Genomic DNA, 23939 nt, shown 5'->3' on the forward strand with positions numbered 1-23939 from the left:
AATTCCATCTGATATGGTGTGCTTATGTAGCTTATGGTTTAACTTTAGCTAACACCTTTGTAAAGAAGGATCACACATGGTAGGCCACATTTAAAAGCTGTGGTAACATAGTAAAGTATAATTCGTCATAATTAGAAGAAATGATTGGGTCACATACTACAACTCCAAAAGAGTGGAGGCAAAAGGAGAAAAGTTGTACGCAGTTGAGATTCAAGAATTCTGTGGTGGAACCTATGCTGCTTGGACCTTCAATATTTTCCGTTACACCCATGTTGATCTGACACGATTTGGTTGTGGTTGTGGGATCCACACTAGATATGGTCAACTTACTTGGGGCGCTTTGACTACATCTATGATCAAGAATTATAAAACAATTGGGTATTTGGCTTTGGGCTTTAATATATATAAATATTTTTTAGATTAAGTATGAGAGCACTTCCTTATTACACAAGATGTCTTGTGAATAGAATATTAGGTGTTTATAAAGAATTAAAATTATATTAGTTTTAGTTCAATAACTTTATGTAATTGAATTATATACATATAGATGTCTCAGTAATTGGGTGTATACGAGCACCTTATCTGCACTTATCCATAGCCCTGAATCCTAAAATTAATGTGATGTTAGTTGTTACCTTCTCAAAAAAAATAATTTATGTGATGAAGAATCCAACCTCTAGATCTGCACTGAATTCGAGCAAACATAGATGCAAGCTTTTTTTTGGTAAGGTCCAATTTTATTAACGAAGAACCAAGTTGGTACAGATAAGTACATGAAACAAAAATATTCCTAGACTATCAAATATATCGCTGTTACACCAAAAATATAAATTATGCAAACAAGTATTTTTTAATTCTTGAAATATGCATCCGTTTTCCTTCAAAGCAACCCTTGTTATTTCCAGCCATATAGTCCAGAAAATGCATATGGGAATTGTTCTCCAAATTTGCTCAATTTTTTAGACATCCTCGACTTTGTTAGCATTCCAATGAACTCTTGATATCTTTAGAGGCATTGACCATGAAACACCAGTCACATTAAGAAGCAACTCTCAACATTCCTTGGACACTGCAATTCAAGAACAAATCTTCTTCACACAGGTAGCATGTAATACTTGGTGCAAAACTTCTCTTCCATGGATTATTCTGAGTTAAACAAAGCCTCCCAAGTGATAGTCTATCCAAAACAAGCAGCTTCGACATGAGCTTTAGTTTTCCAGTTAGTCTTCCAAGGCCATTAGGTACCCTAACCCTAAGTTGCACAGACTCTTTACTTTCGATGCCACATCTGTGTCGGATTATCCAAAAATACACTACTTTTGGAGAATCCGACACACATCCGTTGACATTTTTGATGAGTTTGAGCAACATAGCTCTGATCCTAAGTTTTATAGCAGCAAATTATGGCAGTTCTTAACAGAGAACATTTTATCATTGCTATTCACTCAAATCAAGCCATCCATTTCAGTTTGAACAATTGAGATAGACTCCACCTGTTGAATAAGTTTGACCAAATTCTTTTGGCTGCCAATTGAGATTAAACATATGAGCTAATCTCAATACTCCTTAATACTATACATATATATCTCAAAGTTGATTGGTTATTGAACATGAGTTATCTGATGAAACTTTTGGAAATATGATAGCGCTTAGACTCACACACATTACAAAAGTGTCAATAAACTAGCTTAGAGTCACGCCTGGTAGATCTACTATAGAGGTAACGAGAACCAGAAGAAGTGGTGGAGAATAATTTCACACTGCATTTGGTGGATTGTCTAGAGAGAGGAATGATTGATGTTTTGAAGATGATACAAACCAACTTGTAGATTTATTAGGATCACTATAAGTATTTTTGTGTAGTACTAGTTGCTCCTTTTTGAAGGTCTCTAGCATGTCCTTAATGCTAAGGATTACAACACTACCCGTTGCATTTTTTTTTTTTTAAAAAGAACGTGCGCACAACTAGTTTAATCCTTATTCAAAGAATGAAAACTAAAGTAAGGCCAGACGAAATGTAATGTCAATAACTTTGACATCATTGCTTAGTTTTCTTGGAGAATAGCCTGGCAGATGATCATGCCACACATAGATTAAAATAGGATAACTGTGATGGAGGAGTGTACGAGAGAGAATGTTGGGTGTCTAGGGCTTAACACATGCAAAATAAGCGTTGTGGACATGCAGATGTGAAGATATATATATATATATATGATAATGTAAGTGTTAGAATAGGAATAAGAACTAGAATACTATATTGAATCGTACTTGAAATAAGAATATTATTTATATATATATATATATATATGATAATGTAAGTGTTAGAATAGGAATAAGAACTAGAATACTATATTGAATCGTACTTGAAATAAGAATATTATATAAAATCCTACTTGGAATATGAATAGTATATATAATCCTCCTTGGCAAAGGATTGTAATATAGTGTTTGTAAATAGAGTACCAATGTAATATAAAAGATACACAATTCGATAATATTTTTCTCTTATACTTCTCACATGGTATCAGAGCTTCTATGATTTTGATAGAGAATCAAACAAGCTTCCAAAGCGCGAGTGGTTATTACTCTTATAGTCGCCCGTCTCGCCAATGATTATGTTAGCAAAAGTTGAGGCAATTCTTAGTATATGCTTGAAAAATAAGCATGTTGAGAAAGACTGATTTGAGAAGCATTCACCATGCTTCTTTGATGATGGTTGATAACACTTATAACCTTTTTGAGTAGGAGAATATCCTATGAGAACACGCTTAGGAGAATGTGGGTCTAATTTGCCTCTATTTTGAGAATGGGTATGAACATAGGCAACACTTCCGAAGATTCTAGGAACTAATTTATTGGAAATTTCAAAATTTGAAAAGAAATTTCGATTAATATCAAGCGGACTTTTAGGGGTTGTTTGGTAGGGAGTATTAGGAGAAATATTCCATGTATGATGTATGATATTATTTAGTACTATGTTTGGTTGGATTTGGGCCTATGTCTTATTAATCTATACACCCTACATGGTATTATAGGATGTATAACTAATCCCTTTCATTTGGTGGTATTAGTAATACATAGGATTTAATACCATGAGATTAATCTACTTAAAGAAAAAAATACCCATCAAATTCTTTTAATCATTTTATTTGTTTCTTGATTTTATGTTTTGTATTTGTACTAGTAAATTTATTTAAATTAATTAGCTTATAAATTTTATTATTTAGAGAGAGTTGTCTGTTGTTAAATAAATCCAATACAAATCAATAAAATATTTGAAATGTGAGTTGTTTAACATTAACTAATTGAAAAGGCAAATATGTCACCATGTGATCTTAATTGAATATATTATTTGTTGATATATATATATATATGTGTGTGTGTGTGTGTGTGTGTGTGTGTGGGTGGGTGGGGTTTTGTAATTATTTATATTTTGAACATTTTATAAAATTGCATACACATAATTACAACTTGCAATTTTTATGTGTAAATGTAGATGGTTTATTCAATTTTACTATTGTTTACCATCTTTTCGATTTTTAAAATAGATGGTCTATCTTTTTTTAATTGAAAATTGATGTTTTGAGTCATCAATTTATTAAGATGACAATGATTTACCCTCAAATAATTCAAGTGAGAAAATAGCAAACATGTGACAAGATTGTTCTTCTCCTAGCTAGTTAGAAGGTCATAAAAAATAGTATTGTCGGGTAGTTATCTACCTTGACCCAATTCCATAAAATAGAAAATTGCATAATAATTCAAGAGTATAGTTGAAAAGAAGTTTTTTATAGAGTTTTAATCCAAACACAAGAATAATAAGTGAGAAGCAATGAACCAAACACTTCATAAAAATAAATCATGCATTACTAATCCCTGCGTTATTAATCTTTGTAACAAACGATCCCTTAAAGTTCAGAATTCTTGATGACATTCTGTTACTAAGATGTGCAACAATTAGACAACTTCCTCCAATACTGTTTTGATACCTTTTTGTGAAACAAATCTAGTAATGTCAAGTAATAGATCGTTTCTTCTCTCTGCTATCCCATTTTGTTAAGGAGTATTGACACATGAAGATTCATGAATCTTTTAATTGGCACATCATATTGAGTTTTGATCAGATTAAAAAAGGTAGGGAGAATTTGACTCACATCTGATATTTGCTTTAGCAAACCACGTTACTCTTGTACAATCATCAATGAATGACACAAACCATCTAGCATTAGGTGTTAGGAATGGGAGAGGCCCCCCAAATATCACTATGAATAAAGAGAAAATGGAGTTTGACATCTTTTGTGGCTAATTCGAAAGAAAACACGTTTGTGTTTTGCAATTTTACAATCATCACAATGGAAAGACTCAACAATCAAATCTTTTAACAAAGATAGAAACATCATTTTGATTACATTAAAGGAGGGCTGACTTGACCTAACTGACGATGATAAACCATACTTTCTCTTTATTAGACATAATAGATTCAGACAAGAATGAACTAGATAAGGAATTCTTAGTTGTATCTTCACCATTGTGGAAATTCGGACAATAAAGACCACCTTTCTCACTAGCACGCTCAATCATCTCCTTCGTGTTCTGTTCCTGAAATAAGTAATATGAAGGAAAGGCAGTTACTTGGCATTTGGAATCTTTGGTGAGTTTCTGGACTGAAATGAGATTTGCAGAAAATTTTGGGACATGAAGGACATCTTTTAAGTATCATTAATTTCCCTAGTGGTATGTCTCCTTGTCCTCGAGGAGATTGATTCAGTCCATAGAGTGACCTACGCAATCGACATACAACGCTACTAGACTCCCCCTAGCATCAAAACCAGGTGATTGCTGCATATAGATTTCTTCCTCAAGATCACCATGCAGAAAATCATTCTTAATGTCCAACTGATGAAGGGGCCAATGACGAACAACAACCATAGATATAAAAAGACGGACATATGCTATTTTAACCACGGGAGCAGAAGCGTCACTATAATCTAACCTAAATATCTTAGTATACCCTTTAGCAACAAGGTGAGCCTTAAGCCGATCAACTTGACCATCTGAACCAATTTTGAGGGGCGTATGGACAAGTAGTCTGGTGAATAATGCCTTGGTGAGTCATGAACTCCTAGAATTGAGAGGATATGCATTCTAAGGCATTATCACTATGAAAAGTACGAATAGAAACACGAAACTGATTTTGTATTACAACAAAGAAACTTTTGAATATAGAAAATAACTTGGAACGATCTTCCATTAAGAAAACCCAAGTTCATCTTGAATAATCATCAAGTGAAACTAACAAAATCCTTAGGTTGAATAGACTCTACTAGCACCCCAAGTATCAGATTGAATTAATATAAAATAGACTTTGAATGACCCTCAATACTACGTGAAAATGTAGCACGAGTGTGTTTCCCAAGTTGACACGACTCACAATCTAATGTGGATAAACTAGACAAACTAGGCACCATCTTTTGTAGCTTGGATAAACTCGGATGACGTTTGTGGATTAGGTCTAAAGGATCTATAATGGAGCATGCTGGGAAGGAATTTGAAGAGGTAAGATAGTAGAGGCCTTGTGATTCATGTCCTATGCCAATCATCTGTTTCGTACTATGGTCCTGCATGAGAAAAAACTCATCAAAAATGTTATACCACAATGTAGGGCACGTGTCAAACGACTAACAGATGCCAGATTAAAAGGAGAACCAAGGACATAAAGAACAGAGTCTAGAGTGATAGAAGATAGGGGTTTGGCTTTTCCGACCCCTTTTGGTTTTGTTTGGATCCCATTAGCTAAATTAATAGGAGGAAGAGATTGTGAATAAACAATATCAGGCAAAAGTGATTTGTTACTTGTAATTAGGGGTGTGCAAAAACCGATTTAACCAATAAACTGAACCGAAAAAAACATTATTGGTTTATTGATATTGGGTTATTGGGCTAATAGTTTTTAAACGGTTTTGCAAATTTTTTTATTGGGTTATTGGTTCGGTTTTCAATTTTATAATTTTTGTTAATGGTTAAACCGATAACCCAATAAGACTATACTAAATTTACTAGTCTTATTGTTAATGGTTAAACGATTGTTACTTTCACACTTTTTGTTAATGGTTAAACGATTGTCACTTTCACACTTTTTCCTTTGAATGTGTCTAGTGTCTAAACTTGCAAGAAAAATGATTGTTACTTTTATGATTATTACTTTCATGCTTATGCTGGAAAAATCATATGATTTATTTGAAAATTTTCTTATCGTGTATATAATATATATGAGTATTTTCTTATTGGTTAAACCGAAAACCGAACCGTTAAGTACCATAAACCGATTAACCAAAAACCGATAAGAAATATGTTATTGGTTTGGTTATCGGTTTGAAGTATTTACAAACCGAAAACCGATAAATCGAACCAATAACACCTAAAACCGAACCGAACCGACCGATGCGCACCCCTACTTGTAATATGATCAGAAGCACCTGAGTCCATTACCCATGATCCAAGAGTACTAGATTATGAAACACAAGCAAAAGAAATACCCGCAACAAAAACATTAGGTGAGCAACCGAAGCTTCTTGCGGAGGTGTTTGCTTACTTGCTCGATACGGAAGGAACTCATCATATTATGTATGAGCAATATGAGCATCATTGGATGGTCGATAAGGCTGAGCAATAGATGGTACTTGTGGAGATGTCTGCTTACTTCCGTGATTCCGAAGGAACTCATAATATTCCTTTAGAAAAACTTATTAAGCCTATCTCAAAAGTCAAAAAAGCTCTCAGGCACTTATCCCAAGACAATCTCTTAAGGACCCTTCCGGTCCTTAGGAAGCCATAATCCGGTGAACTTCCTTTGCCGGAAAACCCAATCCCTTTTTTTCTTCTTCCTTATCTTTCTTTCCCATGGATAACAGAATATATTTCAGACTTGGGGTCAAATCATACGATATTACTGTGTCTAGAAACACGAAAGGAAACTGGTTTGAGTGGGTGGAGAGTGCGAAACTACACGTGAGGAGAATGAAGCTGAGCAGAGATGCTTTATTATGGATATGCAAAAGGCTAGGGGAGGCTTCTGGCATTAAAGGCAAGTCATTTAAGACTTGGAGATGCAAGGACTTTTCTACCTACATTTATTGCTCTTTGAAGTTCAATAAATACGGTAGGTTCATCTCAATCATTGCGGTTAATGGCCATGAACGTTCGGTGATTATTCTGCCAGAAAACATCTTTAATGAGGGCTGGGGTGGCCTATCAAAAAAAATTGAAAGCTTCATCATTAAGGAGGCAGGACATGTTACTGAGAAACAGGGGAATTCTGCGGTTATGAGGCTCAGGGGAGAGGAAAGTTATAAGGAGGTCATTCAAAAGAGCAAATGGGGGGCCATATCTGATAGGAGAGCAGAAAATCAGAAGGAGACACTTTGTGAAGAAGAAGGGGTCCTTAGCAGATGTCTGGTGGGAAGCTTCCCAGTGGATGACGAAATTCCCTCACGGAACGAAGTCAGAAGGTGGGCTATTCAAACGTGGAAAGGCATCCATAATGTCAACATTTATGACATGAATGGTATTCAGTTTCTTTTCGAGTTCCAGTCAAGAAAGGAAGCAGAGCATATTGTTATGGGGAAGTGGAGAAGAAAGAATCACCATTTACAGATGGAATGGTGGTCTCCCAAAGCAGGAACGACGCAAGCTGACTTCAAGTTTGATTGGTTTTGGGTTCGGATTCTAGGTCTTCCTCTACATCTCTGGACAGACAAGGTGATGAAACATATTGGTGACCAATGTGGGGGGTGGTTGGAGACGGAGGAGGAAACCACCCTAAAAAAAACCATCTCCGATGGGCTCGAATTAGGGTTTCCTAAGGAGAAAATTCCAATGGAAATCGAGATTGAAGATGGAGATGGCATTTTTCTGCTACCAGTATGGTGTGAAGCTCCGGCAAGATTCAAAAAAAAGAAGGGGGAGAAGCACTCTGATCGATTTGTCAGAGGTTTGACATATGGGGAAAGTTCTCTGCAGAGGGGGACTCTTACGACAGAGATGGAAGAGAGATTAAGGAAAGGCAAAGAGAGCTTTTGTCCAGAATTCAATCACGATCGGGGTCTTGTACCGCTGGATAAAAGTGGGCACGTGACCTGTGAAAATTCATCTGGAAAAAGGCATGTGGAGGCCCAAGCAGGGAGTCCAGGTCGATTTTTATCTTGTTCAAAGTGTAGTGGGGTTGGGCCCATTAACTTAGGTCCAAAAGCTACAATGACCTATTTTACAGAACCTTTTATCGGGGATATTTTCAACAACAGAAATTATACGAAGAATTTCATGACATCTTCTACAGAGCTTGAAGAACTCATGCATAATCCATCGAACAACATCACAATTGAAATCATTGACATGCAACGTGCAATTGTCCCTTCAGAGTATGCGGAGAAGACAATACTTCCCTTAGTTTGCGAGAAAAGGGTGAACATAGGGGATGATCAAGAAGTTTACACAGGAGAACCCTCCAAGAACCAATTGGTAATTCTGGACGAGCCTCGTCCTATTGCCAGTGATGAGACACTCTCTCTCAGAGGAAGCCATTGATGACATTGATGACAAAGCTTCTTTATGGGTGCAAGCGAATGTCCTTAAACTTAGCAGATTATTTGGTGCTGCCTTCAAAGGATGCGATAAGATTGCTTTTGAATTATTTCTGAAAATTGATCAAAAGAGGGAATTCCTCAAGCAAAATACGGAGAAACACATAAATGGCAATAACTCCAATAACATCCCAAAGGATACTAGGAATTTGGCTTTTAATGTGAATTTTAAAGATGGCGAACCGAGAAGTAGGGGGAGAAAAACAACTTCAAGTGATCAATGTTTAAAGTTGTAACATGGAATGTTAGGGGGGCAAACAATGAGAATAAAAGAAGATTAATTCGGAGTCTACTTCAACAGTGGGGTGCAGATATATACGTGCTAGTGGAAACAAAATTGACAGGAGCAGATACACAATTGATCAAACAATTGTGGTTCAACCGATGGCTGGGAGAACTACACTTAGAGGCTGTGGGGAGAAGTGGGGGTATAGCAGTGTTATGGGACAGGAGAATGTGGAAAGGTGAATTGGTGGAGGCTTCTGGGCAAGTAATCACATGTAGATTTGAAGGCATTAATACGAACTTGACTTGGTTCCTTAGTTCAATTTATGCTGATTGTAACGAAGTCATCAGAAGGGAGTTATGGAGGGATCTAATCAATCTAAAGAACACATGCACATGTCCTTGGTTGTTTTGTGGGGATTTCAATGTGACAAGATATCCCACGGAAAGATCAACTGGACAGAGATTAACAGGGGCTATGTCTGACTTCACAGATTGGATAAATGAAATGGAGCTAATTGACCCTCCTTTATTTGGAGGATTGTACACCTGGAGAAGGGGTGAAAACCATTCGACTGCTTCTAGATTGGATATATTTCTTTACTCTCATCATTGCGACGACTCTTTCTCACAAGTTAGGCAAAGTCTTCTACCAAGACTAGACGATCACAATTCAGTGATGCTAACTTGCGGGGAGCTAACTTGAAGAAATCTTATTTCAAGTTTGAACAATGGTGGATGCAAGTAGAAGGTTTCAGGGAGAAGGTAAAAGATTGGTGGTGCTCCTTCTCAGTAAATGGGACCCCCTCTTTTATCTTAGCTTCCAAACTGAAGTTACTGAAATGGAAGTTGAAACAATGGGGCTATGAGAACAGAGTCAACTGGAAACAAAAGAAGGAAGAGATAATCAAATTGCTGGTCTGGAAAAGGTACAAGAGCAGAGAATATTGACTGATGATGAACTCCTTCAAAAAGTTCATCTATCTAGGGAATTTGATGAAGCTTCCAGGAATGAGGAGAAAGCTTGGAGACAAAGATCAAGAATTCAATGGCTCAAACATGGAGACAAGAACACCAAGTACTTCCATAGGATGGCCACAGCACACAAAAGAATAAATTCAATTGAAAAATTGGAAGTAAATGGCAGGGAGTTGACTGATACTGATGAGATCAAAACAGAGATTACTAATTTCTATCAGAAACTATATAGAGAAACTGAGAATTGGAGGCTTGGCCTAAACTTACAAGGCATTGAAAGCATCAGTTTGGAGGAAAATGATTGGTTACAAAGACAGTTCGAGGAAGAAGAAGTGGCAGAAGGAATCAAATTGTGTGCAAGCGACAAATATGGGTTTCCTATGAGCTTTTATCAGAACTTTTGGGAGATGCTCAAGGTAGATATCATGAATACCATCAGACAATTTCATGATCAGCAGGTCTTTGAGAAGAGCTTGAATGCCACCTTTGTGGCTCTTATCCCGAAGAAGACAGAGGCAGTTGATCTTAGGGACTTCAGACCCATAAGTTTGATAGGCGGGGTATACAAAATTATAGCTAAGCTGCTAGCTGAGAGGTTGAAGAAAGTAATCGACAAACTGGTAAACAAACATCAGATGACATTCATAAAAGGCAGACAGATCATGGATGCTGCCCTTATTGCTAGCGAATGTGTAGATACTAGACTCAGAGGGGCTGACTCTAGAGTTATGTGCAAGCTAGACATTGAGAAGGCATATGATCATGTCAACTGGGAGTTTTTGCTCAATATGTTAAAACAAATGGGGTTTGGTGAGAGATGGTTGAGATGGATTGAGGTCTGTATAAAAATTGTTAGGTTCTCCATTCTGATAAATGGAGAACCTACTGGTTTTTTTACCTCAGAAAGAGGTCTCAGACAGGGAGACCCTTTGTCCCCTTTCTTTTTCATCATAGACATGGAAGGATTCGATAGTGTGATGAGGGTGGCTACTCAAAACTCATTGTTGCAAGGATTCAAAGTAGGCAATTTCTCAGGGGTGGATATGCAGATTTGTCACTTGCTTTATGCTGACGACACTGTCATATTTTGTGAAGCTAAGGAGGAACAAATTAGAATTGTCAGAATGATATTGGTAGTCTTTGAGGCGGTCTCAGGCTTGGCAGTCAATTGGAGGAAGAGTTGTATATATCCCATCAAAGAGGTGACACAGATCCAGGCCATAGCAAACATTTTGGGGTGCAGAATTGAAAAACTCCCAACTGTTTACCTAGGTATGCCACTTGGAAACAACCATAAAGAGCTAGTGATATGGGATGGTATAATTGAAAATACTGAGAAGAAGCTGGCAAACTGGAAATCTCAATATCTATCCTTCGGTGGGAGAACCATTCTGATAAACTCTGTACTAGACTCTTTACCTACTTATGTGATGTCCCTATTCCCTATGCCGGCCAAAATGGAAGAAAGACTTGATAAATTAAGGAGGGATTTTCTTTGGTCGGGAATCAACGAAGGTAAAAGAATACATCTTGTCAAATGGCAAACTGCTTTGCCGAGTAGAAGCTCGGGGGGGGGGGGGGTTAGGGATCAGAAACTTGGGGTTACAAAACAAATGCTTGTTGGCAAAATGGTTGTGGAGGTTCGGAAGAGAGGATCAAGCACTTTGGAAGGAAGTTATCAGTAACAAGTACGGCCAGAATAGCCCATGGGTTTCCGATATGGTGAATATCCCGTATGGTGTCTCAGTGTGGAGAACTATCAGAAATTTATGGGGTCAACTACAACACAATATTAGATACAAAGTGGAGAATGGGACCAGGGTTCTTTTCTTGAAAGATCACTGGATTGGTCAGGACTCCTTGATGTCTGAACAAGGGTGGAATTTCAGCTTCAGAAGGTTACTAAATGACTGGGAGATAGGGAGAGTAGCCGAGATGCTACAAACACTAGATGATTTCAAGGGCACAAATCTGGAAGTTGATGTAATGATTTGGAAACACAATCATGATGGTATGTTGTCAGTCAGCAGATTGTACAATAGGAAAGTAAAGGAACTTCCAGGGGAAATCTCTGGACCATGGAGTAAGGTATGGAAAAATAAAGTGCCAACTAAAGTGAGGTGTTTCTCATGGCTAGTGGCTAGAAGGGCATGCCTAACTCATGAGAAGCTGCAAAGAAGAGGCTTTGAAATAGCTTCCTGGTGTTCATTGTGTAATGAGACAAATGAGACTAATAGCCATCTATTCCTCCATTGCAAAGTCACTGCTCAATTATGGACCATTTTTCTAAGCAGAACACACACAAAATGGACAATGCCAGAACACACTGCAGACCTTCTTAGTTGCTGGGTGAGAAGAGGGGGGGAGTAAGAGCCAGAAGAAATGGTGGATATGGTGGACTATTTAGAGTGAAAGAAACAAGAGGTGTATGGAAAATACTGCAGAATCAGTACAAAAGATCAAATGGTGTTGTATGAAGACCTTCTGTTTTTGCTGTAATGAGGAGGGTATAGAGGATGCTGGACAGATTTTAAATTTTTTTCTCTTCTTTATAAGTTTAGTAGCAATTTCTTGCGTTGGTCTTTTTTGGGTCACTGATGTAAATCTTTTTGATGGTTGCCAGCATACCCTCATTGCTGAGGAATACAACTTTACTTTATAAAAATAAAATAAAATAGGATCATAGCTAGGTGGTGGACCGTGCAAAGTATAACATATGTCACGAGTGTGTCCAATTTTATGACAATGACTACACTTGGATCGAGGTTTCCCAAAAGGTCCTCCTCCTTGCTGATTGTCCATAGACGGATATGTTCATTTTTATATGGTTTGAGATGCGAGAATAGAGGAGTTAACAGTGGGTGATGAAACTACTTTGTGACTAGGAGGCGCAGCAAGATGAAGTAGACGAGAGAATAATTCATCAATTGTAGGAACCATTGGACTGGCTAGAATCTGGTCACACACAGATTAGGGTCAGTAGGAAGTCTAGCAAGTGTAAGAACTAGAAATAATGTTTGCCTGTGCTGTTGTTGCTTTTCCACGTTTGTAGTGACTGGCATCAAAGTTTCAAATTCCTCCATGACTTCCTGTACCTGTCCCAAGTAAGTAGACATATCGGATTCTTGTTTCTTTAAGTTGTCATCCGAGATATCACATCATAGAACCGAGATATGTCATTAGTGTATAAAGCTCATGCTTTTTCCCAAACTGAATAGCATGTCTGGAATGGGCGAAACAAGGGCATCAACTTTGAATCAAAGAGCGCCAAAGGAGACTACATAATTGAGCATCCACTTTCTCCCATTGTGCTTTGACTTTTGCAACCTCATCACTGGACTGTCTTTTCATCTAACACACAAGCATTGTTTGTTAAGTGATCTTGAACACCTTGACCCTTGCACCACAACTCAACTGAGGAAGCCCAAGCTAAATAGTTTGTACTTTCCATTAATGGTTCTGAAGTGATTATAGAGCTTGTACTTCCAATCCCCGTATTTTTGGAGCCAAAAACATCACAACCAAAAGATATTTTTCAAAATTTGACGTGAAAATAGTAAGAAACTTGCTGGAATCAGCCTACAGTGCCTGGAAACTGCTTGGAAATTCTGATTTCACCGGGAACTTGCCGGAAACTGCCTGGAAATCGCCGGAACCCTAATTCCAGCGATCGGTTCTGGAGAAAACTGGATGGGTTTGATCAGAAATACTGGACGACCCCAACAGAAAAAAACAGCTCAAAAAACAAGACCATAGCGGCCCTTATGTGCCGGTGCGTGATCCAGATCTCGCATGAAAACTTCCACCTTCGAACGGCGCGTGAGAGCGCGTGAGGGGTTTTTTTCCGGTAGTACTGGCTGGGGTTTGGTCTCCTGAGCTTCCTGAGCCTCGTGATGGTGTTGGTTTTCGCACAACACCTTCAGAATGAAAGATAACACAAATCAGCCCTAACCGTCGCCAGAATTTGACACGGTGACTTGACGTTTCCCACCAATGAGTATCATGTGTGAAATATAGAAGATAATATTATTGAATTGTGTATCAAATTGTTACCTAAAGACCCTATTTATAGACACTACATTAGACTCTTTTTCCAACTAGGATTCCTATTCCTATTCGAAGAATTTTACTGATGAGATAAGCAGTCAGTGCATACTGATTACATGCTTCTGGTGTTCAGAATTTTTCGCTCATCTCAAAGAAAGAACATTTTGGCCATCCCTTTATAGTATCGTACTAGAAATATGAATATAGCATTGGCCATCCCTTTGAAGTATCATACTAGAAATATGAATATAGCAGTCTTGTATAACTCTTTTGGTTCTTTGTGTTTTTGGAACATTTTCACGTTCTTTGATCAGCAATTAATGGTTATTGAACTTTGGTTATTAGTTGTAATGGTTTGTTTCATTATCTTATTTAGGTACTGGGAGGCTTTGATGCATCAAATTATGTAACTGAGAGGCAATGGGCTACTGCTTCAGATGGCACACAGATACCTATATCAATAATCTATCAAAAAAATCTTGTAAAACTTGATAGTTCAGATCCGTTGCTTCTTTATGGTTATGGATCCTACGAGGTGATTTTCTTGCTAATTATTGAGTAACTAAATGTGGAGTACTACTCTGTATTTGTCCTTCCTTTTCTTGTTGATCTGAAGGAAGAAGGTCAATATCTCTGTTGTGGTTAAGCTAAGTGCAGTGTGGTCATATCTGTATCTGTGTTTTACAGAATCTCACAGATCTTAGATGGAGAAGTTGCGACATGTCCTTTTTTTGTACTGATGACCATTTGTGTAAATGGAACAAGAGTTTGTGAAGTTTACTCTTTGTAGAAAAATACTGCAGGTAAAAAATGCAAAGTTACATGAAATGATCTGATAATACAATGTATGTCATCTGAGTTCAGGAGTTAAAATGTCAATTTTTTAAAGAATGAATTGATTGTGTTGCCAATGGGTATTCACGTATGGTTTTAATTTGATAGTCTTTGATATACACTATTAGACGAATCCTTTTGTTTTTTTCTTTTTAAAGGAGGGTACAAGAAAAGCGTACACGTTGTCCTCGGTATAAATGAAAATTCACCAACAATTGATGGCTTTCTAATTGTATTTATGTGAATTCTTCAGTCTATCAATTGTGGAATTCCTGAGATTTATATTTTGTGCAAGGTCACAGCCATTAATATGTTCTCTAATACTTTTAGCTTGATCATTCTTTGCTGACACTGCAAATGTCATATTCCTAACAGATATGTATTGATCCCACTTTCAAGGCGTCACGCTTTTCTCTGTTAGACAGGGGTTTCATTTACACTATTGCTCACATTCGTGGAGGTGGTGAAATGGGGAGGCAGTGGTATGAAAATGGGAAACTGTTGAAAAAGAAAAATACTTTCACAGATTTCATTGCTTGTGCAGAATATTTAATAGACAAGAAGTACTGTTCCAAGGAAAAGCTTTGTATCAATGGAAGAAGTGCAGGTGGATTGCTGATCGGTGCTGTTGTTAACATGCGTCCTAATTTGTTCAAAGCCGCTGTTGCTGGGGTTCCTTTTGTAGATGTTGTAACTACAATGCTTGATCCAACTATTCCTTTAACAACTTCAGAGTGGGAGGTTAGATCTCTTTAATTGAAATCCGCATATGTCTTACTTTAATGAGAAATATTAAGTGGCATGACATTCATTGGTGTGGATTCTCCATTTGAAATCACTTAGATGATCAATGCGCGGATATCATTACAACAGTATCTGAGAGTGAACTTTTGTGGTAATGGCATTGATTATGCCTCAGATTTCCAGTGGATAAACTGTAACTGTAGTAGTAAATTTTTGTAACGTGGATCTAAATGTGCATAAGGTGTATTTGAGGAGGTGTGAGAACTAGATTGTGAGACTTGGAAGATGGATATTTTGAAGTTTGTGATTGATGTTTAATCTATTCATTTGCTACAGGAATGGGGTGATCCACGTCAGGAAGAATTCTATTCCTACATGAAGTCATATTCCCCTGTTGATAATGTAAGTAATATATCCGTCTCCCAAAAAAACTACTTAAGGTTTGTGCATTGAGCAACACAATCAGGAAAGTACACTTATGTTAACAACTCAACATGCCTTTGCCTTTTTCTTTTTTCCTTTTTCTCTTACAGGTCAAAGCACAGAATTATCCAGACATTCTTGTTACAGCTGGCTTGAATGGTAAGTGAAATGGAAGCTGGTGCAGCAATTTCCAGTTTTGAAGATATATGATAGGAAAGGAAAAAGTGTTTGGGGAGGGTGGTAAAGGGCCTTGGTAATGTTCATTTCCTCAAACTTGCTTTTGAATTCTGGAGGGAGTTGGCTCCATTAACAGTTGTGAAACTAGTAATGTTACATGGAATTGACTGTCTTGGGACTCTAAGGCCCAACATATCTATCAAATATGAGTAGTATAGAATTTAGAGGCTCAACATATCCACACGGAAGGTACAGTACATTCCGGGTATAAAATTATAGAAGGTTGAGTGAGATGGTTTTTTATGTCCTATGTAGACATCTAAACGCATCAGTCTGTTCTTCCATGTGGGACACTGGTGAGTAAAAGTATTTAAATGCAATGAATGCGCGTAAGATGGCATGGACTGAAGTTGTTTACAGTTTCTTGGTTAGAATCCATGAGGAACTCAACGAAGAATGGAATACGCAAAAGCAAAGTATCCATATAGGTAAAAGCCCAACTAATTGGGATCAAGGTTGGTTCGTTGTTGGTACACTTACATAGATTTAATATCATTAGGAGTCTTTGTTTGGAGACTAGTATGTCAGTCCAGGGATAAAAAATGAGATGTGAAGAATTCCTAGTTCTAAAGAACCATAATTTGTCTTATAGGACAAGTTACCAAGTTTTGAAAAAAACCTTCCAAATGAAGCTTATTGGATATAGTTAGATCATAAGCCGAAGCCAATTTTCTTGCAATGATGCACAGCAGTAACTTTTTTATGCTTCAGAAATTGATCGCCTTTAAAGCTGGCAGTTTAAACTGTCTGACTTCTGGAGTTAATTACTTGAACAAATGATGGCTTATTAGTTTGACTCCTCATCTCTCTGGTGATGAACTATGGACACTTCTAACTAAATTAGAAAACCAGTAATTTATTCAGAGATACATCTTGGGATGACTTCTTTTCAGTTTCTTCTCATTTAATGCTACTATACTTTAATATGCTTTGCTAGTACTGTCAATCCACAGGAGAAAAAGATTAAGAGTTTCTCAGCAAATGTCAACTTCCGATAAAATCATATACTTAGAACACTGTCAACATTTCAGGTCATCAAAGCGTTAATTCTGATACTTAGCTAATTTGTATTATTTATTTTTTATAATCTAGTAGCAAATGATTGCTTTTCCTGTAGAGTTTTTAGATTCAGAACAGGATAAATGCAAAATAAGATATTTGTATCTTATCAAAAGACAGTCATAAGATTCGAGTTCATTTAATTAATATGATCTCATCTTTGTGATCCAGCGTAATTTTCTGCAGTCCATAAGTATGTACTTATCTTTTGTAGCAACTAAGGATAATTGCTTATAAATATGGACAAAATTAGTAAAAACTGATATAATGGTTTATATCTGTCATAACATAAACTTGGTGATACAACCATGAAATAAAGGAGTAATCTCCAGTCACTTGTTTAGATATTTCTACTTTTGATTTAATATGAGGTCTTAAATTGTGACAGATCCACGTGTTATGTACTCTGAGCCAGCAAAGTTTGTGGCCAAGTTGAGAGATATGAAGACGAATGATAATTTACTCTTGTTCAAATGTGAAATGGGTGCAGGACATTTTTCAAAATCTGGAAGGTATGATTTTATAACTAGCTTTATGACCTGAATCATTTGGATAAGAAATGACAGGATTTTCCTTCCAGTGAACTTGCATCTTTTTCGTTTTTTTTTTTTTGGTAACTGTAACATTTGTATTTATATCAGTACTTAGTAGTACTGGAAAAACGATATTTACATTTAAAGGAAGTAAAACTCTTCCCAGGAGTTAGACCTAGCTCTAGATGGACCCTAAAACATCCAGAATTGCCGCAGTCTCAAGTAAATATTTGTACACCAAAAGCAGAACAACAAAATACATTTAAGTTTAATCTCCTGCATATTGCTACTCCTGTTCTTAAAACATCTGTCATCCTTTCTCTCCTCATAGTCCACCAGATGCAGGCAAGGATAATCCTCCATCTGTCTTTGTTTTCTTGCTCCAAAACCAGCTTCCTCCCAACTGAAAAGAGTCTCATCAATCTGACAAGGTATTATCCAAGAGATGCCTCTGAGATTGAAGAAAATCTGCCACAGTTGGTCAGTGATTTTACAGTGTAGGAATAGATGCCTCACTGTCTCTGTATCTTTTCCACATCAAGAACATCTATTGCATAAAGAGATTCTCCTCTTTGCACATTGTCAAGAGTCAAAGCAGCCTCATTAGCTTAAAAGCCAAGTGAAACATGCCACTTTGTGAGGCACTTTGGCTTTCTAGATGTGCTTACAAGGCCATTTAGTATTCTGAGTACCAGTTTGGTTTGTCAGCTTGTATCCCTCCTACACCTTATATATAGCTTTGATGTGCCCATGCCACCATAAATAGTTCTCTCCTCTCCTTCAGGAGTTTTGGTTACTTCGTTTAGAGTTTCCGATGCCTATATGATAACAGAACATCAGAAAACCAAGAGATCACTTTAGGTCTCAAGCAAAAATCTCTTGTTTAGAAAATCTTACCAATCCTATGAAAGCTCTAACCGAATTCTGAGATGTTTTTTGGATCTGAAGTATAATTTCTGCTTTCTGGAGTAAAGATCATCCAATGCTATTAAAAGCCATTTATTCGCCCATTAAGCAATGACATATAGGGTGAGGGTTCCTTGCTTCACACTGGTAGAGCGAAGCAACTTCAAGGAAATGTGCTCTTCATACAGTAGGACGGAAGGGGATTTTTTTTTTCTTCATTTGACTTTAAAAGGTTAAAGAAAATAAGAAAGACAAAATAGGGCCTTTTGCTATCTAAGAACTTGGATTCCTCCTTAGATAATGCTTTCGTGTTCTATTTATAATTATAATGAAGTAATGAAATTTTGTGGATATGCATCCTGTAGATCTCATCAGAGTACAATTCAGGCAATAAATTGGTGTTCTTTACATGTTCTTTGCCATCCCTAACCATAATACTGTGAGCCTACCAAATCCAAAAAGTGTTCTGCATTGTCCACAATTTTCTGTATATACCAACAAAAAAGCTTCACTAGACATCTAGACTTTAGGACAGATGAAGACGTTGAGATTCCTCCAAAGCATATCAGGTTTTCTCTCCTTCCATAGACACCAAAAGTTGGTCAGAGAAATCATCTATCAAATCTTTCTGGAGTCTTTGACTTCCCATCTACCCCAATCGCATAAATGCTTCCATTTGTTTGCTATAACCCATGGCAGACCAAACTGATTCAAAAACATGCTCCAAATGTTCTTGCAATTGTGCAGTGGAGAAATAAGTGCAAATGCCTTCTGTTTCTTCATTTCACTGTAACACCTGCTGCACGGAACTATTCCTCTTCTTCTGATGTTATCTTGTGTGAGACAGACATTTAACGAGGCTATTCGTGTAAAACATGCCAGTTTTACTGGAAAGATTAGTTTTCCAGGGCCAATTTTCCATATATCTGCTGGTAAAATGCTGTAATTTATTGCATAGTTTTACTGATAAGGTACCTTTCGCATTGCTGCCCCATTTCATTTTGCCTCTCCTTCGCAACTCCATCAGCTGTTGAGCTCCCAATATTGTCAATTCCTTCTGAAAACAATAATCCGTGTTCTCTGAATTACTTCATTGTTTGTTGATATATTTCTAGTGAGCAGTGCCATTTGGAGTACTTGATATTCTTGGGTGCCAATGGCTTTCTTCCCTATCCTTGGCAATTATAACTTGTTTCCATTGGGTCCCATTGTCATTGTTGCATCTCCACAACCATTTCATAAGTAGACGTTCTTGTGTGCTGCCAATTTTACTCCTGTTCCTTCATTCTATTTTGGTAGTCTACTTTGTCCCATTTCACCAGACTGAACTTGTATTGACTGTTGTTGCCATCCCGTAAGAACCTCTTCCTGATTTGGTCCACTTTCGTCAATACTCAGTACCTTGCTGAGAATAGGGAATAATAACATTAGGTATGTGAGTTTGCTGTCCAATGTGATGTTGATTAGAGTCAATGTTCCATCCATTGAGAGGTATTGCCTTTTCTAGCTTGCAAGTCTTTCAAGCTTTTCCATGATATTTGGCTTAGCATCCCCATGGATGACTTGTAACCAGTTGGAGTATCATCGACAAACCCTTTTCACAAATCTGAGTCTTTCTGGCTGCGAGTCATGGTGGTTTCCATCCAGATATAAATTTTGAACATGAAATCTCCTGCATCTACTACAACAGAGGTTAGAATCTTGTCTAGGTGCCCTTTAACGCGAACCCTAGCCCACCACAAATGGTTTTTAGACTGGTCTTCTCCTGTCTTTAGCCTGCTCTGCATTTTCTCCCTAACTTCTCTGAAAGCGTTCCGCGACCACAGGTGGAGCAGCAAACCCAGTAATCTAAACCCAAACACGATCTGGTTGACCTCTTTCAGAAATGCACCCTGCTGCCGCTGACACCAGTCAATTTTTAGCTCCATGTTCTTCCATCGTAATTGCCTATTTTGATTCTTAGGGCCACTTCTCTTAAGGGAAGTTCAAAGAGGAACCTAAATCATTCGTTTAATACATAGTAACCCCTCAGGAAAATTTTCATTTATTGTGAACCCATCTATGCAAATCTGAACCCGTTGGTATTTCTTGATGAACGCCTTTGAATATTTGGACCAAACAGTTTTGGAGAGACTCCATTCTCTGAAGAAGTAGTTTGTTTTCTACATGAATCTTGTTGACCATGGGAGGATCAGCCTTTGCTCCTGATCCTTCTTCTGACCATCTTGGATACGAAGGAAAAGTTGTACAATCCTCCCTATCTAGTCATACCAATTTTCCTTGGATGAAGCCGACTCATTGATATCCAAAGACTTAGTTCCCGCTATGAAGAATAATCTCCTTGACATTTTGGATGAGTTTCAAGACAATTAAGTTAATGAATGATTGGTAATAAAATGTAATCAAGGATCAAGAAAATAATCTAATCTCCACCTTACTGGAAAAGATATAGAAACTTACCAGATTTCTAGAGTTCTTGGACCAGAAATTAATGTGTGCATCAGAATAGCTGGTGGTGAGACTGATATATGTGAGTGGTTGGCCTGAGAGTGAAAAAGTTGGTTTTCCAAGTACTCGCCTGCTGCTGGAAGAACATAGAAGAAATAAGGAAATGGGAAGAGAGGATCTGACACTTTATAGTGCGAGAGAACTATTAGTTTGAATAATAACATAATTGTTGTTTCCTCATTATCTCAGAAAAACCTTAGAAGGTGTTTGTGTCAATTTTTCTAACAAAAGCGGAGTCTTTTGATGCAGAAAAAATCATGATGTATGACTAGTTTGTTCTGTTGGGATTTTTTTTTTTGGACAATAGAGTCGGAACTTAATAGATATGACCTTTACTTTCTACTCATTGTATCATATAGGAGAAAGATGCACAGAGATAAATAGAGGGACAGATTCTTGTTTTGTTCAACCAAGCACTGCTACCATGATAAGAAATTGGTACCATTAAGTTCTTATCTTGGTATGAATGCTGAGGTTCATACCAATTTCATGGTTTACACCAATCTTGGTATGAATGCTGAGGTACACACCACAGATGTTCAGTCCTGAGCATGCACGGTATGGGTGTTAGATCTCACAGCGGTTGAGAATTTGAAATTGGGTTTCCTTATTGGTCTTGGACAATCCTCAGTTCCTTACCTTATGAGCTACCTTTTGAGAGCTACGCCAAAGTTCATTTTTTTAATCACGGTATCTATTAGAATAGGAATAGGAACAAAAATAATATATACAATGCTACTTAGAATAGGAATAGGAACAAGAATAATATATACAATTCCTACATAGGATAGGAATTGGAACAAGAATAGTATATACAATCCTACTTAGAATAGGAATAAAAATAGGAATAGTATATAGAATCCTACTTGAAAAAGGATTGTTTTTGCAGTAGGACTTAGTGAATGGTCTGATGGAAAATAGAGAAGATAGAAAGTGAACGAATAGCTTTTTCATGTCGTTCATATATCCATTTGCTCAAGTTTTCGATCAAGCTCACTGTGTTTAAGGTACGTAGAGAACTACAGGAATTTCCAACTTTTGGATTTTATTGTGAGATCCATGGTACAAATAGTTCAGGGTCATCGGATGTGTTTCTTCATGTAATCAATTCCACTTTCAAAATAAAATCTGTAGAGTTCCTTTCCCCTGTTGCGATTTTTGATGAAAGAATTTTTTTTGAAAAAAAATAAAATAGAAAAAAGGAATGAAGAGAAAATTGCATATCTAATCTTCTCATAGTTTTAACCTTCCGTGTCTGATGCAGATTTGAGAAGCTCCAGGAGGATGCCTTCACCTACACTTTCATACTCAAAGCTCTCAATATGCTAGGCTCTGATCAACAATGATGAAATAATGTTGATATATTCCTATTTTTTCAACAATTCTTAACATTTAGTAATGTCTTATTTTTGGTTCAAAATCTGATCTTTGTACTCATTTTATTGACTTTGATTGGCTTCTACTATTTTGTCGACGATCCTTAACACTCTTTTATTGATTAGTTTTGGTTCCAAATCTGATGGTTGTCCACATTAGTTTGTGTTTTTTTTTCCTCTTAATTTTGTGGAGAAGTAGTTATTGTTGCCAATGCCTTGTTTTGTTTGTTGGATGTGATTGATCTCCAGAATGGGTTTAGAAATTAAATGCATTTAATGTCATCTTGCTCTACTTCAAACTGTCTTATTCGAAATTGAGAAAGGTAGTTTTCCGTAATGTAGGTGTTATTTGTTAAGAAAGGTGGGAGACCTGTGAAAGAAACATGACAGTGTAACATATCTTAAACGGAGATGTTATGAATTCATTAGTTGAAGTGGATGTGTCCTCTAGATATACATACATGTATGATGTTATACATATCTTATCAATACCCTCCTAAAGAGATGTAACATTTGATGATTTCATATCATACCATATAAAGGGATGTTCCTCATACTTTAATAAACACGCAAGAAAGAAATAACTAAGGCATTCTCTTCCATTTTTTTCCCATTATTTTTCTCATTTTATACCCATGTAAAAAGAAATAAAAATATTGGATTAAAGAAAGTCTTGTAGTTATTAAATACTTTGTCTAAACTTGTAACTAATGGAGTCTCAACACACTTTTTGTTGGTTAAAAATTTGCCTAGGTCAAGATTATTTTTATCCTCTCAATTAGTGCCATTTGATCTTATCAAAATTTGTCACTTTGGCATGATAATTTTTTTTGGTAAAACAGCCTTCATTCATTTCATACCAAGTTAGAAATACAAGAATCAAATAGATGTTGATCACATATTTCTCAACCATTTTAACCTGCAAGCTGTGAGCTAAGTATTTCATATCCTCCACTAGATAAACAAGCTATTGTACTAAACTTATAATGAAAGAAAGTAGTCATTATTACTGCTTAACTTTACAGAGAGTTGAAGCTAGAGTATGCGATTCATCGCACTCCAATCAAGTTTTGCAAAGGAAGCTTTCATTTAGCTACTTCTCTACCTTTGAAATGAAAGCAAGCTATTTATCGGCATATATTATCATCTTGAAACTTGTCTGATTGAAACCTTAGTTGATTTCTTTCCCTCCAAATAACGGGCACCAACATGCCAAAACCATATTAAGCTATAACTGCATTGCCTCGCTTGCTTTTAGCCATAACATTTGCTCACGGTTGTTCTGCATTTCAGTTTGTGTATTCCTAGCCAAGTAAGAAATCGACCCCACAATCTCCTTGTAAAGGACAACCAAAAAACAGGTGCACAAAGGTTTCAAGAGGAGCATGGCAGAAAACACACTTCAAAGGGACTTGGACACCAAAATTTTG

General features: G+C 36.9%; 1 protein-coding gene across 1 annotated transcript in view; it reads left to right on the forward strand.

Moving 5' to 3' along the window:
• Positions 1-22686, forward strand: part of LOC125832883 (uncharacterized) — a 43698-nt gene extending 21012 nt beyond the window's left edge. Inside the window, exons 6-11 of the mRNA XM_049512069.1 lie at positions 14266-14424; positions 15099-15464; positions 15804-15869; positions 16001-16049; positions 17575-17698; positions 22398-22686. Of these exons, the coding sequence (XP_049368026.1) occupies positions 14266-14424; positions 15099-15464; positions 15804-15869; positions 16001-16049; positions 17575-17698; positions 22398-22479 (846 nt within the window). The 3' untranslated portion in view covers positions 22480-22686. The remainder of the gene's footprint in view (positions 1-14265; positions 14425-15098; positions 15465-15803; positions 15870-16000; positions 16050-17574; positions 17699-22397) is intronic.
• The last annotated feature ends 1253 nt before the right edge of the window (positions 22687-23939 follow it).

Source organism: Solanum verrucosum, unplaced genomic scaffold (assembly GCF_900185275.1).
Source record: "Solanum verrucosum unplaced genomic scaffold, falcon-dt-bn FXZP01000039.1, whole genome shotgun sequence".
Taxonomy (NCBI): domain Eukaryota; kingdom Viridiplantae; phylum Streptophyta; class Magnoliopsida; order Solanales; family Solanaceae; genus Solanum; species Solanum verrucosum.